The sequence below is a fragment of the Bidens hawaiensis genome, unplaced genomic scaffold (genome assembly GCF_021521415.1).
Source record: "Bidens hawaiensis isolate Kalapana, Puna unplaced genomic scaffold, B.hawaiensis_p1.1 tig00062125_1, whole genome shotgun sequence".
In the NCBI taxonomy this organism is placed as follows: Eukaryota; Viridiplantae; Streptophyta; class Magnoliopsida; order Asterales; family Asteraceae; genus Bidens; species Bidens hawaiensis.
Window position 1 is genome coordinate 1 of NW_027501141.1, and position 13,608 is coordinate 13,608.

A 13,608-nucleotide genomic window follows, 5' to 3' on the forward strand; every position below is an offset into this window, starting at 1 on the left:
TCATGTCTGCAACTGAAGATGTGGTCTGAAGATCTGCAAGCTGAAAATATAAGACTGTTTGTTTTTATAAGCTGATACTGTCTGCATAACTGTCAAACTTATCTCACAAGATAGAAGTCATTTATTCAAGTTACATCTAGTTTTTAGTCTTTGCTTTCCATGCCGATTTGGTTTTGGTGGGTGGTGGAAGGTGGTGGTGGTGGATGGTGGTAGTGGCGGCGGACGGTGGGTAGTGGCGGTGGATGGTGGTGGTGGACAATGGGTGGTGGTGATGGATGGTTTTGGTTGGTGGTGGACGGTGGTGGTGATGGATGGTGGTGGTGGTGGGTGATGGATGGTGGTGGTGGCGGTGATGGATGGTGGTGGTGGATGGTGGTGGTGATGGATGGTGGGTGGTGGACGGTGGTGGTGATGGATGGTGGTGGTGGTGGCGGACGGTGGTGGTGATGGATGGTGGGTGGTGGACGGTGGTGGTGATGGATGGTGGGTGGTGGACGGTGGTGGTGGCGGTGATGGATGGTGGTGGTGGTGGCGGTGATGGATGGTGGTGGTGGTGGGTGATGGATGGTGGTGGTGGCGGTGATGGATGGTGGTGGTGGTGGCGGACGGTGGTGGTGATGGATGGTGGGTGGTGGACGGTGGTGGTGATGGATGGTGGGTGGTGGACGGTGGTGGTGGCGGTGGATGGTGGTGGACGGTGGCGGCGGGGTACGGGGGTGGTGGTGGCGGCGTACGGTGGGTGGTGGTGTTGGCGGACGGTGGTAGGAGCAGTGGATGAGAGGGTGGCTGCAAAGGGAGAAGAGTAGGGTTTTTTTGTGAAGATGTTTTAAGCAAGATTTCCTTGCTTTTCTTTTAAGATGAAAGAAGATAACTTCAGATCTGTTTTAAGAAAAAAAACAAACAGTCTTCAAGGGTAATGTCTGCGCGCCTGCAGACATTAGCTCCCTTGAAGATGTTTGAAGAAAAAACAAACACCCCCTTAGTGGTTTACGACATTCAACTTAAATTCACATGCAACCTTGTGGCGCTTAGTAATTACCATTAGTGAATTTACAACAAACATATGATCACGTTTCAATCGGTGAATTTATCAAATATGTCATAATAATATAAATTGTTTTTTGAGTATATTTGTATTTATGTACTATGAAATACTTTAATAAATTGATATATTAATTCTAGTGTAGATACATAGAATATAGCATCCAATATCATACGACATGACATTATAACCATTCTATTTTCTAACTACCATTTGCTACTTAATGTTTGAAAATGAGTATACTTTAAAAAAACGTTTGAGAAAAACAAAATAGTTATCATAGAAACTTCTATTTCTGACTAGACAAGGACAAAAAACATGGGTATTGTCGACAAATATGAAGGTAATATAAATATTATAATGACTAAAATCAAACAATAAGAAAAATCATATTCAAATTAAGTCTTTATGACACCTCAGCCCTCGACCTTGTTTATACGCGGCAGCCGGCCCCAACAATTTTAGTGTAGAGCTAGCTTACTTGGTAAAGGTTCTTGTATTTAGGGCTCTTTAGACGGAATGGTGATTTATTACGAGGGTGATTCGGGTGTCCGGACCATTGCTCCAACTATATACTCTCTAGATCCTTTCTAACAATTTCCAATAGTATCAAATTAAAAGTATAAAAACCAATTTTGTTAATTAGAAATGAGAGAGAGAAAACAAAATTAGTTAAAGGACACCAACTACAAAAAGGTTTGATCATCTAAGCCAAAGTATTATTTAAATTGATAAGTAGGTATAACTCAAATTTGTAAATGAGCATTAAACGCGTCAGTTGAAGCATAACATGACGTTAAGTTGGTATGAGGTGGAGATAAGCATAGAGTGTGTTAGACAATTCAACTGATTAACCCAACTGATGCTCCATTCTCACATACACCGAAGTCCCATCCTTGATATATCTCGCCTTTTGAAAATGTTGTTTCTTTTTCTTAGAAGAAATGCATGATCGATTGGTAAAGTTTTAACCAAACCGTAGGGTTTTGACAAACTCAACGATGACTAGTTTAATTTAATATACATATATAAATAAAATCATTTCCCTCTAATTCACGTTTTAACCTGTTAGCCAATCCGATATAGGTTTCAAAACTATGGGTACTAAACGACCATGGTATCACATTAAGGTATTCTTAGTTAGTCATCCACTATAGTTTATTTTTCCACAAGTCTGGTGAAAAAAAAAGCATTTTTTTTTATCAAATAAGAAATGCATCTTATATTGTAAATTAACCATATTATATTATATAGATTTGAAAATATAAAATTTGGATTTATACTTTGTTGGTAAGTCCAAAAAATATTCACAAGTAGGGCCTGTAAACGAGCCGAGCCGAGCCCGAGCTCGACTAGGCTCGAGCTCGACTCGTTTAACTTACACAGAGCTCGAGCTCGGCTCGTTTCGAGCTATATTTTCAAAGCTCGAGCTCGGCTCGTGAATGGATTTTGAAGCTCGAGCTCGGCTCGGACTCGACTCGTTTACTACTTATCAATTATTTTTTTATATAATTATAATTATTTTATAAATTGTTTTCTATTATAATTTTATTTATAAATGAATATATATTATTTAGTTATTTTTTATTTATTTTTTCATAACATTAAATTTAATAACTAATAGTTATTAAATATATGTTTTAAAAAATTATATAAATGGCAGGCTCGTTTAGGCTCGCGAGCCGGCTCGAGCTCGATAAGTAAAGCTCGGGCTCGGGCTCGTTTATTAAACGAGCTTATTTTTAAGCTTGAGCTCGGGCTCGGGCTTGATAAAGCTCGGCTCGAACAAGCTTTTTAACGAGCCGATCTCGAGTAGCTCTCGAGCAGCTCGGCTCATTTGCACCCCTATTCACAAGTCAGTTAATATGGAATGACCTAAGTTGGTTTAGTTTTCTAATTGTAATAGAATTGGTATGGTAATGTATTGGTCATCAAGTTATGACTAGATCCATATATATATATATGTGTGTGTGTGTGTGTGTGTGTGTGTGTGTGTGTGGCTTATTAGATGTTAATGTTTCTCTCCGTACGTTTCCTACTGTTTCTCCAACGTTCCACACCTACAAGTCTCTCCGACGGTGTCGCCTGAAGAGTTTCCGGGCACCAGGTAAGTACTATCTTCTACTCCTTTCTTGTCTTCACGCAGGTTCTTCACAAGCCACCACCACGTCACCGTTTGAATAACAAGGCGGCAATAGGGAACCAAGGAACTTGGTCGGAAAATCCAACATCTCGGATCAGCAGCGGAGGAATCAACATTAATCAAAGCTAAACATATCATCGACACAATCACACATTCATACTCTCTTCTAAGTTGTTCGCATCTGGATCTGGATAAGGGTCTTGCTTCATCTGGGTCTCATCTGGGTTTGCTTCAATTTCTGACCCGATTTGGAATTGTGATTTCCCATCACAAAACGGTTAACCTATTACCCATTATTATTATTATTATTATTATTATTATTATTATTATTATTATTATTATTATTATTATTATTATTATTATTATTATTATTATTATTATTATAATTATAATTTTGATTAGGTGTCATATTGTTTGTGTTTGTGTGATTAATTGCAATCATAGAGCGTAGGAACTATGCTTATTACTTGAGACCATGTCCTGAAAAGAGGGGTGTAGGTAAGGGTAAAGATAGGGAGTATATATTTTTTGTGGCTTCTTGGAATGTAGGAACACTAAATAGTAAGTTGCTAGAATTGGTATATGTGCTTTAAAGACGTAAGGTTCAGATAACATGTCTCTAGGAGACTAAGTGGAAAGGGCATAGAGGGGCGAAGTGTAATAGGTATAAGTTGTGGTAATCGGGGTCTGATGGAGCTAGGAATGGAGTGGGGTTTCTAGTGGCTAAGAAACACACACTAGTGTGGTGGAGGTGACAAGACATAATGACAGGATTATGGTGTTGAGATTAGTACTAAGAGAGGAAGTAGTGGCAGTAGTTTGTGCCTTCGCGCCTCATGTAGGTCTAGGGGAGCAGTAAAGGAGAGAATTTTGGGATTGGCTAGACGCTAGTGGTATGGGGCATACCTACGGATGAGAGGATTTGTATAGGAGGTGATTTTAATGGACACATTGGTAAGGTTAACGATGGTTTTCAAGCCATACATGGGGGTTTCGGTTTTGGTGATAGGAATGAGACCGGAACAGATCTTCTAGACTTTGCGGTGGCCCATGACCTAGGTATTATAAATTCGTATTTTAAGAAAAAAGATTCACATTTGATCACTTTTAGCAGTGGCGGACGCGGCACGCAAATTGACTGCCTTTTGATGAGGTAAGGAGACCGACGTTGGTGGAAGGACTACAAAGTCATACCTGGGGAGACGGTTGTGGCTCAACATCGACTGTTGCTGGCAGATATAGGCTTCAGAAATAAGCTGTCTGTTCGAGAGAGGAAATGAACACCTAGAATTTGATGGGGAAATTTGAAGGACGAAAATCTCCCACTGTTTTAGGATAACTCATATTGAAAATGTTGGCTCGAATAAATGGGGACTCAACTCATATATGGGAAGCTATGGCTACAAAGAATATTCAAGTAGCAAAGGAGACTCTCGGGGTCACAACAGGATAGGCAGGTTGCCATAAGGAGTCTTGGTGGAGGAATGAGGTCGTACAAGTCAAGATAAGGGACAAACAACGATGTTTTAGGGAGCTTATGAGGTGCACGAATGAGGAGGAGAGAGTGGAATTGAGGGAGACCTACAAAACGGCAAAGAGAGAGGCGAAGAAGGCAGTGGTGGAAGCAAAGAACACGGCCTATAAACGGGTGTATGAACGTTTAGAAACAAAAGAGAGGGAACATGTTATGTTTAAGATTGTCAAAGCCAAGGAACGTAGAAGGCAAGATCTAGGGCCTGTGAAGTTCATAAAGGATACAGATGGGCATCTACTAGTCAAGGAGCAGAGCATCAAGCTAAGATGGCAAACCTACTTCTACAATCTTTTTAACAATGGGAGAGCTTTCCAAGAAGAATATGACAACACAACCTTCCAACGACAACAACCAAATAACTGCTACTGCCGACGGATCACACGGGAAGAGGTTCAGACTGCGCTTTAGGAGGATGGGAAGGGCTAAGGCGGTTGGCCTTGACAACATACCCATCGAGGTGTGGAAGTGTCTGGCAGAGGAAGGAGTCATGTGGTTAACTACTTTGTTCAATATTATCCTCAAATATGGTAAGATGCCAGACCAGTGGAGGAGCAGCGTTGTAGTTCCTATCTATAAGAACAAAGGTGATGGTCAATGTTGTGATAACTACCGAGGAATCAAACTACTAAGCCATACTATGAAGCTATGGGAAAGAGTGATTCAGGTTAGACTTAAACGGGAAACTCATGTTACGGTGAACCAATTTGGCTTCATGCCGGGGCGTTCCACCACAGAGGCAATACACATTTTAAGAAGATTGATGGAAAAGTATAGGGAGAAGAATCGTGACCTGCATATGGTGTTTATTGACCTAGAAAAGGCCTACGATAGCGTGCCATGACAAGTGCTCTGGGAGTGCTTGGAGGGTAAAGGAATCCTGAGGAAATATATAGAGATAATTATGGATATGTATACCAGGAGTGCAACAAGTGTTCGGGCGCCCGTGGGAGATACTGATTTCTTCCCCGTAGAGGTAGGCCTTCACCAGGGGTCAGCGTTGAGTCTGTTTCTTTTTGCAGTAGTCTTGGATGAGTTATCAAAGTCGATTCAGGGGACGCTCCCGTGGTGCATGATGTTCGCAGACGATATTGTGTTACTTGCTGAGAGAAAACAAGACCTAAACAGGAGGCTAGAGGAGTGGCGAACAACCTTAGAGACAAAAGGTTTAAGGATTAGTCGCTCTAAGATGAAGTACCTCCACTGTGATTTTGGTGGAGTAAATGACAATGAGGACGCCCATATCACCATTGAAGGGCAAGTGGTTCCGCAGGTAATGAATTTAAGTATCTAGGTTTATTTGTTCAGAGTGATGGGAAATTAGACAGTGATGTGACCAATCGAGTTTAGGTAGGATGGTGTGGATGGAAAGCAGCCACAAGTATATTATGCGACAAGAGTTTCCCAACTAAACTAAAGGGAAAATTTTAAAGGGTAGCAGTTAGACCTGCAATGCTATATGGAACAGATTGTTGGGCTATCAAGAAGGCACAAGTGCGAAAGATGGAAGTAGCAGAGATGAGAATGCTACGCTGGATGTGTGGGCACACAAGGTTAGAACGAATAAGAAACGTTGTGTTTCGAGAGATTTTAGGGGTAGCTAACATATCAGACAAGATAAGAGAGTGGAGATTGAGATGGTTTGGACATGTGAATAGAAGACAGACGACGAATCCGGTTAGATCCGTATAAAACATTACTATAGAGGGGAGGAGGGGTAGATGACGACCTACATTGACTTGAGATTAGAGGATTATGCATGATTTGATAGACCTAAATCTCTCTGAGGACATTGTTGGGGATATGAATTCTTGGAGAAGTAGAATTAAAGTTAAGGATTTTTATAGAGAAATGAATAACTTATGGGCTTCTATTTACCTTATTTTGGTCACACACCATGGTATTTTCTTTTCATATATATATATATATATATATATATATATATATATATATTATCATTTTTACTGCGTGCTATTATCAATTATATTATAGTTGAACTTTGATTTCCTTTTATATTGCCTCATAAATATGTAGTTTAAAGCTGAGGGTCTCTCTAAAAGTCACCTCTCTATCCCATTTGATAGAGGTACGGTGTGCCTACATTCCACCCTACTCAGACTCTACTTACAGCTTTGCTATTGGTGAGACTCCACTGGGTATAATTGATTGATTGATTGATTATTAATAAAGAATTATTGTAATGAGTTTTTGAGTTAATATTCTCTTATAATGGTCACTGATCCCTTGCGTTGATACTTGATAATAGTTTTGATACACTGATATAAAATTTAATGAAAAAAGCTGTAAGTATAAAGTGTGTAAAAAAATTTAACATGAATAAATAAGTGTAGAACTGTAGAATAGTCATTAACAAACTTTGACCAAAAAGGATTGTGAATGCAGATGTATAATGAGCAGATTGTGAACATTTTGTTGTAATAAGTTGATCAGGAAAGAAAAAGGTTGTGTAAAAAAAACTAATCGAAATGTTGCAGCTCTACAGTACATTCATTTTTTTCTAAACCATTAAATACCCGAATGTTGCACCAGAAAAGCTAATGATGAAAGCCAAGAAAAACAATAAAAACTAGAGCCAAGTTATACACATTTTATATCACACGAAAACCATATAACGAATGTCGGCAAAGATTCCGATAATACCGATAACAGTAACGATACCTATACCAGTTACGATGTTCAGTTAGAATCGTCATGGTACCATATTGTTGGGACGGTATCCGTTCAATTCGTCATAGTGCCGGTACTATACTGGCACTAGATATAACTTACGATACAAAGAGATACCCTATTGTGAAAACAACTTCATTTTCAACAAAACTTAAAGGCAGATAAAAAATAAGTATGTCACAACATTATGGTCAAAATAATATAAAGCATTACATTATATTATTAGAATAACAAAAAAACGTAAGCAATGCCGATTTATAAAAAAAATTAAGGTAGCTTTGATAACATGTAGGTTTGTACTTTGATTATTTGTATATTGCAACTCATAATCCGGTTTCAAAAATAAATCATATCGAGATGTAGATATAAATAGACAGGTAATAACAACATACTCTGAATTTTATAAACATTATATCCTATTATGATAGTTATAAGACAAATACAAAATATGTGCTGAAAATTAGTTATAATAATAAAACAAATTTAATACTTAACCAAAAAAAACTTAATATATATTGTATTTACTATCAAGTGTAAATTGACAAATTGTTATATATAAATTTGACAAGTATCCTTTGAAATTCAATTACATCATAAAACAATTTTCTTAATAGGCTTATGAACAATGATTGATGTGTTGTTGATTGCGACTTGGGTGGGACAGCTAATACAATACTTGTAAGCAAAGAATATATTAGAAACCAAGCCAAAGTCGACATTAATGATATGGATTTGAGAGTGTCCATCATTCGCCCACATATCCCTTAATCGCTAAGTTCTAAACGATAAGTTTTTTTCTTACATGGATTCTTTCCAAAACTTAAAATACAATGAAAACTGTAAAAACAACATAATAGACGGTATACATATGCCGGTATGTGTGAAATCATAAGCATCAATGGTCATAAGACCGTTCTCCAACGGCCGCATTCCATCATGTATAACAAGTCAAAACCCTATGCCAATTACCCTACCCAAACCTTTTGTGCGGGTGTACTTGATGAAGCTGATACCACTAACCGGTGACACCTTGGATACCCTTGGAACTTGAATGTGTATTTCATTTATAATGTATCTGGTTGATAAATGAATTGAAATGATTATTAATGTTATCACATCTGCCACCACACTCACCCCACCCTCTACCACCACTGTCGTAATCGCTTTCACCTTGTCATCATTTTCACTGTCGTGACCTCTGCTACATGCAACCCCTACCCACCCTCGGAATGGTGCAAGTGACAACAGCAAATTGCAGATGGGGGTAGCGACGGGGATCTATTATAATTCTATTATGATTGTTGTCGCTTAGATGCATTACTAACTTAGATTCCTTTTGACACATTTTAAATATGTTTGACAAATTTCAATTCCATATTCAGTATTTCATTCATTTGAAAGTTTCCATTTTTTTTAATGATATATAACCGAACACCCCAGTTGTTCGAGGTGTAAATTCTGATCAGTTAACCGAACCAGACCCGAAATGAAACCGGTATTGAAAAAACCAGTTTGCAACATATGCCAACAATAGGTAGAAGGGGGGGGGGGGGGTATTTGGGTGAGAAACAAATTAGGAAACATGTTAACCGAAATCAGTTAATTTCAATAACCAGTTATTACTAATGTCAACAGAGGGAAATCAGTTAATTTCAATAACCAGTTATTACAAATGTCAACAGAGGGAGACTTCGGGATGGTTCGTGATAGCTTTGCCTAAACTGTTCTTCAAAGTGTAAAATTACTTGTGATTTATTTGAATATCCACATAATGCGTAGAAATTATTGAACAGAGTAATACAATTGAACAGAGTAATACAATTTTATAATTTCTTAGCAACGCCTCAAATAAAACAAACACGGTTCAAAAATTAAAACCAAAATAAAAACCAATTTGTGACGATGTTTTTTTATACAGTCTACATATTCCACACATCATTAACTAAATTGTGAAAGATGGACCAGTCACCAGCCATTCATCAAAGTTGATGGCTAATTTTTCAACATCTATTCATAGACCATTTTTCTTATTTTCTGCAATCTCAACTTTTATATGCCAATTCACAGCCAAAAACTGTAATCAGTGACAAGAATGCGTACACAAAGACATGGTTTAATACTTTAATCCAAAATCCCATGTCTTTAACACGGGTCAATAGTCTTTCCCATATAAAACCAGTATATCAATATAATAAATTGATAAGTATATTTTTGCACACATGCTGATACAAATACTCATATGAACATGAAATTCATCGACTCACACACAACATTCTGTAGTTAAGTTAGTAACAGCACAAGTCCTAAAATTTTATCAAAACAACTATAAAACCAAAATTAAGCTTTATATTCATTCACACGGATCCATTTTGTAGACGACCATTTGTTCCCTTTGATAACCGGGCAACCACCTATCAAAAAGTAAAAGATACACTCAACCCCGGCCTATACCACTACAGTTTTGGCCCGTCTCCCAAAACATAGACGGGCTGATATAACGACGACTGATAGGCTTGTAAACGAACTGAACACTAGGCAAATTGTTCATGAACTGTTTGGCAGAAAGTTCGTTTATTTTAGCAAGCGAACTGCGAACGAACACGAATAAGTTTGGTTGTTCATTTAGTTAAACAGTATTCGCTCATTTATGTCTGTGGAGCATTCATTTATGTTCGTTAGTTCACGTTCGTTAATATATTCATTTAAATTTTCAGGCTTATTGCAATATAGTGTATTAATAACTTTTAAAGCCCAACACATTGTTGTTCACATTTACTTTAATTGGTTTCAGCTCAGCTACGTTCGTTCATCTATGTTCAATTACGTTCGTTTATACTGGTAACGAAGAACACGAACAAGAAAGCCTCATTCGTTTAATTGTTCGTGTTCTATCGTTTGTTCACTTTAAATCAAACAAACGAATATGAACATGCTCTGTAGTCTGTACATGTTCGCTAGGTTCGTTTACAAGCCTGAATACAAACCATGTAAACTTGAAGAATCGAGTGATGCATCCGGTTTCATACTCCAAAAAAGCAGCGCGTCACCCATTTTTGGTTTAACCGATAACCCTTCTTTCCCACAATCCGAGAGTTCATCCCACCAAGGTACTGCACTGATATTCCCCTTTGCAGAAGGGAAAACCGTCTCACCACCTTCTTCAACATCTGACCTGTCAATTATAGAAAAGTAAATAATAAATAAGTAAAATGATTAGAGATGATGAATGCATGCTAAACAAAAGGTTCACTTACAGGTACATTAAAACAGTAGCCATTCGTTGACCACCGTTCCTGGTGTTAAATTCATCCTGGAAGTAGTCATAGTGAGGCTCATATTTTTGTCCAACTTCGTAGTGGAGAACTTGCAGGCCTTCACCATGTTCTGTACTTATTATAATTTAAAAGTGATTTATTCATGTAGTAAATTTAAAGCATAATAACTAGATAGATGACGTTATGTAAAAAGCATACCTACAGGTAAAAAGGTAAAATCTGCAATCCTTTTTTCAATGGTCCGGATCGTTTTGTCACGTCCACGAGCCAAGAACGTGCCAGAACTTGTACGAACCCTAAATGAAAATTAACAATTGTTGTTATAAGAACAAGCAAAAGAAGCAAGTAAATAAATGTTACATAGATAGAAGTATCATACCGACTATCTTTGCTCTTGCCAGTATCGCTATCAACAACAGTTGATTTCACCATATGAGGTTTAGCCATATTAATTAAATACTCACACTCCTCCTTAGACTGCCATCAAAATGCACAATATTTGGTTAAGTTTTCTGTAAACTGTCAGGTGGTATAATAAGCTTGCTTGCTTTCAAACAAGCAAATATAACCATGGAAAGCAATATAGATACAGAAGCAACCAGAATTTGTACTTCCTGGATATAGTTTATTTTAGCTGAGAGAGCACTTCTTTTGTATAAAAGTATCTCTCTCTGTGCAAGGATGCAGCGTTACTAAACTGCAACTAAAACTAAAAGTTTTCAAGTAACAAATGGTACTTTAGCAGCAACAAAATACACCCTACCCAGTTCTTTCCAAATAGTGAATTGTACTCCCACATTTCTCCACAAGTATCATTCCTTGACTTCACTCTCAAAAATCAGCAAAATATGTAATTATTAAATATTCTCCTACAGCTTTTAAAACCAAAATTCTCCCTACTAATATACTTCTTTATGCAATTATCAAATTTTCGTAAGAAAGTTATATGCATCATATCACTTTGGACTCATAGTAGTTTAGATTTTAGAAGACAACCAAACTGATGTAATCAACTAATTGAGTTCAGAGGGAGTATATTTACTGGGTCAGCATTTTGTAGATAATATTAACCCTTGAACAAGAAAATAATCTTCTTTTTTTATGCAGTGTAGCCTTAAATCCAAGGCCCATGAGACATAGCATAGGGCCTTACATGGTTTTCAGCAGTTGTCTTTCTTTGTTTTTTTATTGAATTTATATCTTAATTTATGGACTTAGAGAATACTAAAATTCACAGCTTTCTTGAGAGAGTGATCTGTTTACTGTTAAAGAATAACTTGAGAGTTTCTATCCATCACATATTTCGCAATCTCCAATAACATATTAATTTATGCTCCAGCATTGGCATGTTCTTAAAAAGACATTGTATATAAATATTGTGTTTGTCTCATGCTTTGAATCTTCAGTGCAATCATTCACAACAACTGATGTCAAAGCTGTTGTTTTGTTCCCTAAGTTTTTCTAGGCTGTAACAAAGGCCGAGTCCGTGAACAAAACTTGTGACAGACTGACAGATAAGTTCAAGCAAGAGATAGTTTCAGCCTATGGAAGATTAGTAATTAGTATAATAGTTATTGTTATGTTAGTTTGTTACACAGCAGATTTTGATCAGAAACTCTGTTTCAGGAGGTGAAAAAACCGGCAGAGACATCAAATAGATTTGAAAGAGAAGGTTAAGACTGCACTCTATATCCAAAACATGCCTTGAAAACCAAGTGCTTCAGTTAACATTTTGGGAAAACACTACCACAATCTTATGTCTGGAATAAGAAAGTAAGTGTATAACAATTTATCCCAAACAAAAATTATGTTATTGTTTATGGTTCACATAAAAGAGTAGACAGAAAACCCTATATGATTGGCAGGGCTGTAGGAGATATCAAGATTCATTAGTCTATTGAACAAAAAGAAACTATAGTTGACAACTATGCAGTCAATATCAGTGGAATATCGGTCCCCAAGTGAAATATCAGTACCGACAATATCAGCGATATTGACCGATATATCACTGATTTTCCCATATCAATACCTTTCTTCTTAGTTCTTCCATCCGTCTTTCTTCTTAATGTTTCTATTCGTGTTTTAAGTCTTAATTGTCAATTGTTAGTGTTTTGCAGGTTGCAAAAGGTTAATTTGTTAGTATTATGCATGATACTAAAATGACTGATATCCCACCACGATAACCAATATCTCAATCAGATCATCTAAACAAATAATAAAGTATAAAAATGCGTCTATTAAAAGACATAATAAAAAAGAATGGTTAAAGAAGCGTGCGTAATGAAGAAAGTAACTAACGAGGAAATTGTGATAAATAACAGCTCTAGGCTCCCATGAGATGACTTCAACCCACTGATCTGCTCTCTCCTCATCATTAGTATTATCTTTACTCTCACTTCTATAACCAAATTAAACAATGTCACTTTAATTCAAATATCAAATCCACAATAATAATAATAATAAGTGACTGACCGGTCAACTGTATGGTGAACGATGTTGGTGAGATCGTGAGCCTTGGGAGAATCGGATGAAGTGGATGGAATGGAAAGGATCCCGAGAGCGAGGAGGATTAAGACGAAGAAGGAGCAGATGATCATGATTGAGAAGATGAGCGTTGAGGATGAGGATCTGCGTGAAGAGCCGCGGGGTAATAATCGAGATTTGGACGCCATTGATGAATGGAATGTGTAGATCCAGAAGGAAACCCTGATTAAATAAAATGTTTTAATGGAGACGAAGAAGAGAAAGGAAAAGGAAGACTTTTTGTTTCTTGGGATGGAAACGGAAGTACGAAAGAAAGAAAGAAAGAAACCGTGTGCGTGTTTGGTATCCTGGAAACCAACAACAAGGGATGGGATGGTAATTCCATTCATGGTAAATAATTTATTTGTTTTCATATTATGATAACAAGGTTATGTAACATTATCAC

General features: G+C 37.3%; 1 protein-coding gene across 3 annotated transcripts; it reads right to left on the minus strand.

The window, feature by feature from the left end:
• Positions 1 to 9,572: 9,572 nt before the first annotated feature.
• LOC143603543 (putative prolyl 4-hydroxylase 10) lies at positions 9,573 to 13,407 on the minus strand. 3 transcript variants are annotated; one of them, XM_077080322.1, is made up of 7 exons: positions 13,152 to 13,407; positions 12,978 to 13,077; positions 11,059 to 11,156; positions 10,878 to 10,975; positions 10,659 to 10,788; positions 10,389 to 10,576; positions 9,573 to 9,815 (listed from the first exon to the last, which is right to left on the minus strand). In XM_077080322.1, exons 1-7 carry the CDS (start codon positions 13,349 to 13,351, stop codon positions 9,742 to 9,744), a joined length of 888 nt encoding a protein of 295 aa, XP_076936437.1. In that variant the 5' UTR covers positions 13,352 to 13,407; the 3' UTR covers positions 9,573 to 9,741. The 3 variants fall into 3 exon arrangements, with proteins under 3 accessions (XP_076936437.1, XP_076936439.1, XP_076936438.1); XM_077080324.1 differs by having other exon boundaries at positions 9,573 to 9,837; positions 10,324 to 10,576; XM_077080323.1 differs by having other exon boundaries at positions 12,978 to 13,070; positions 13,148 to 13,407.
• Between the last annotated feature and the right edge of the window lie 201 nt (positions 13,408 to 13,608).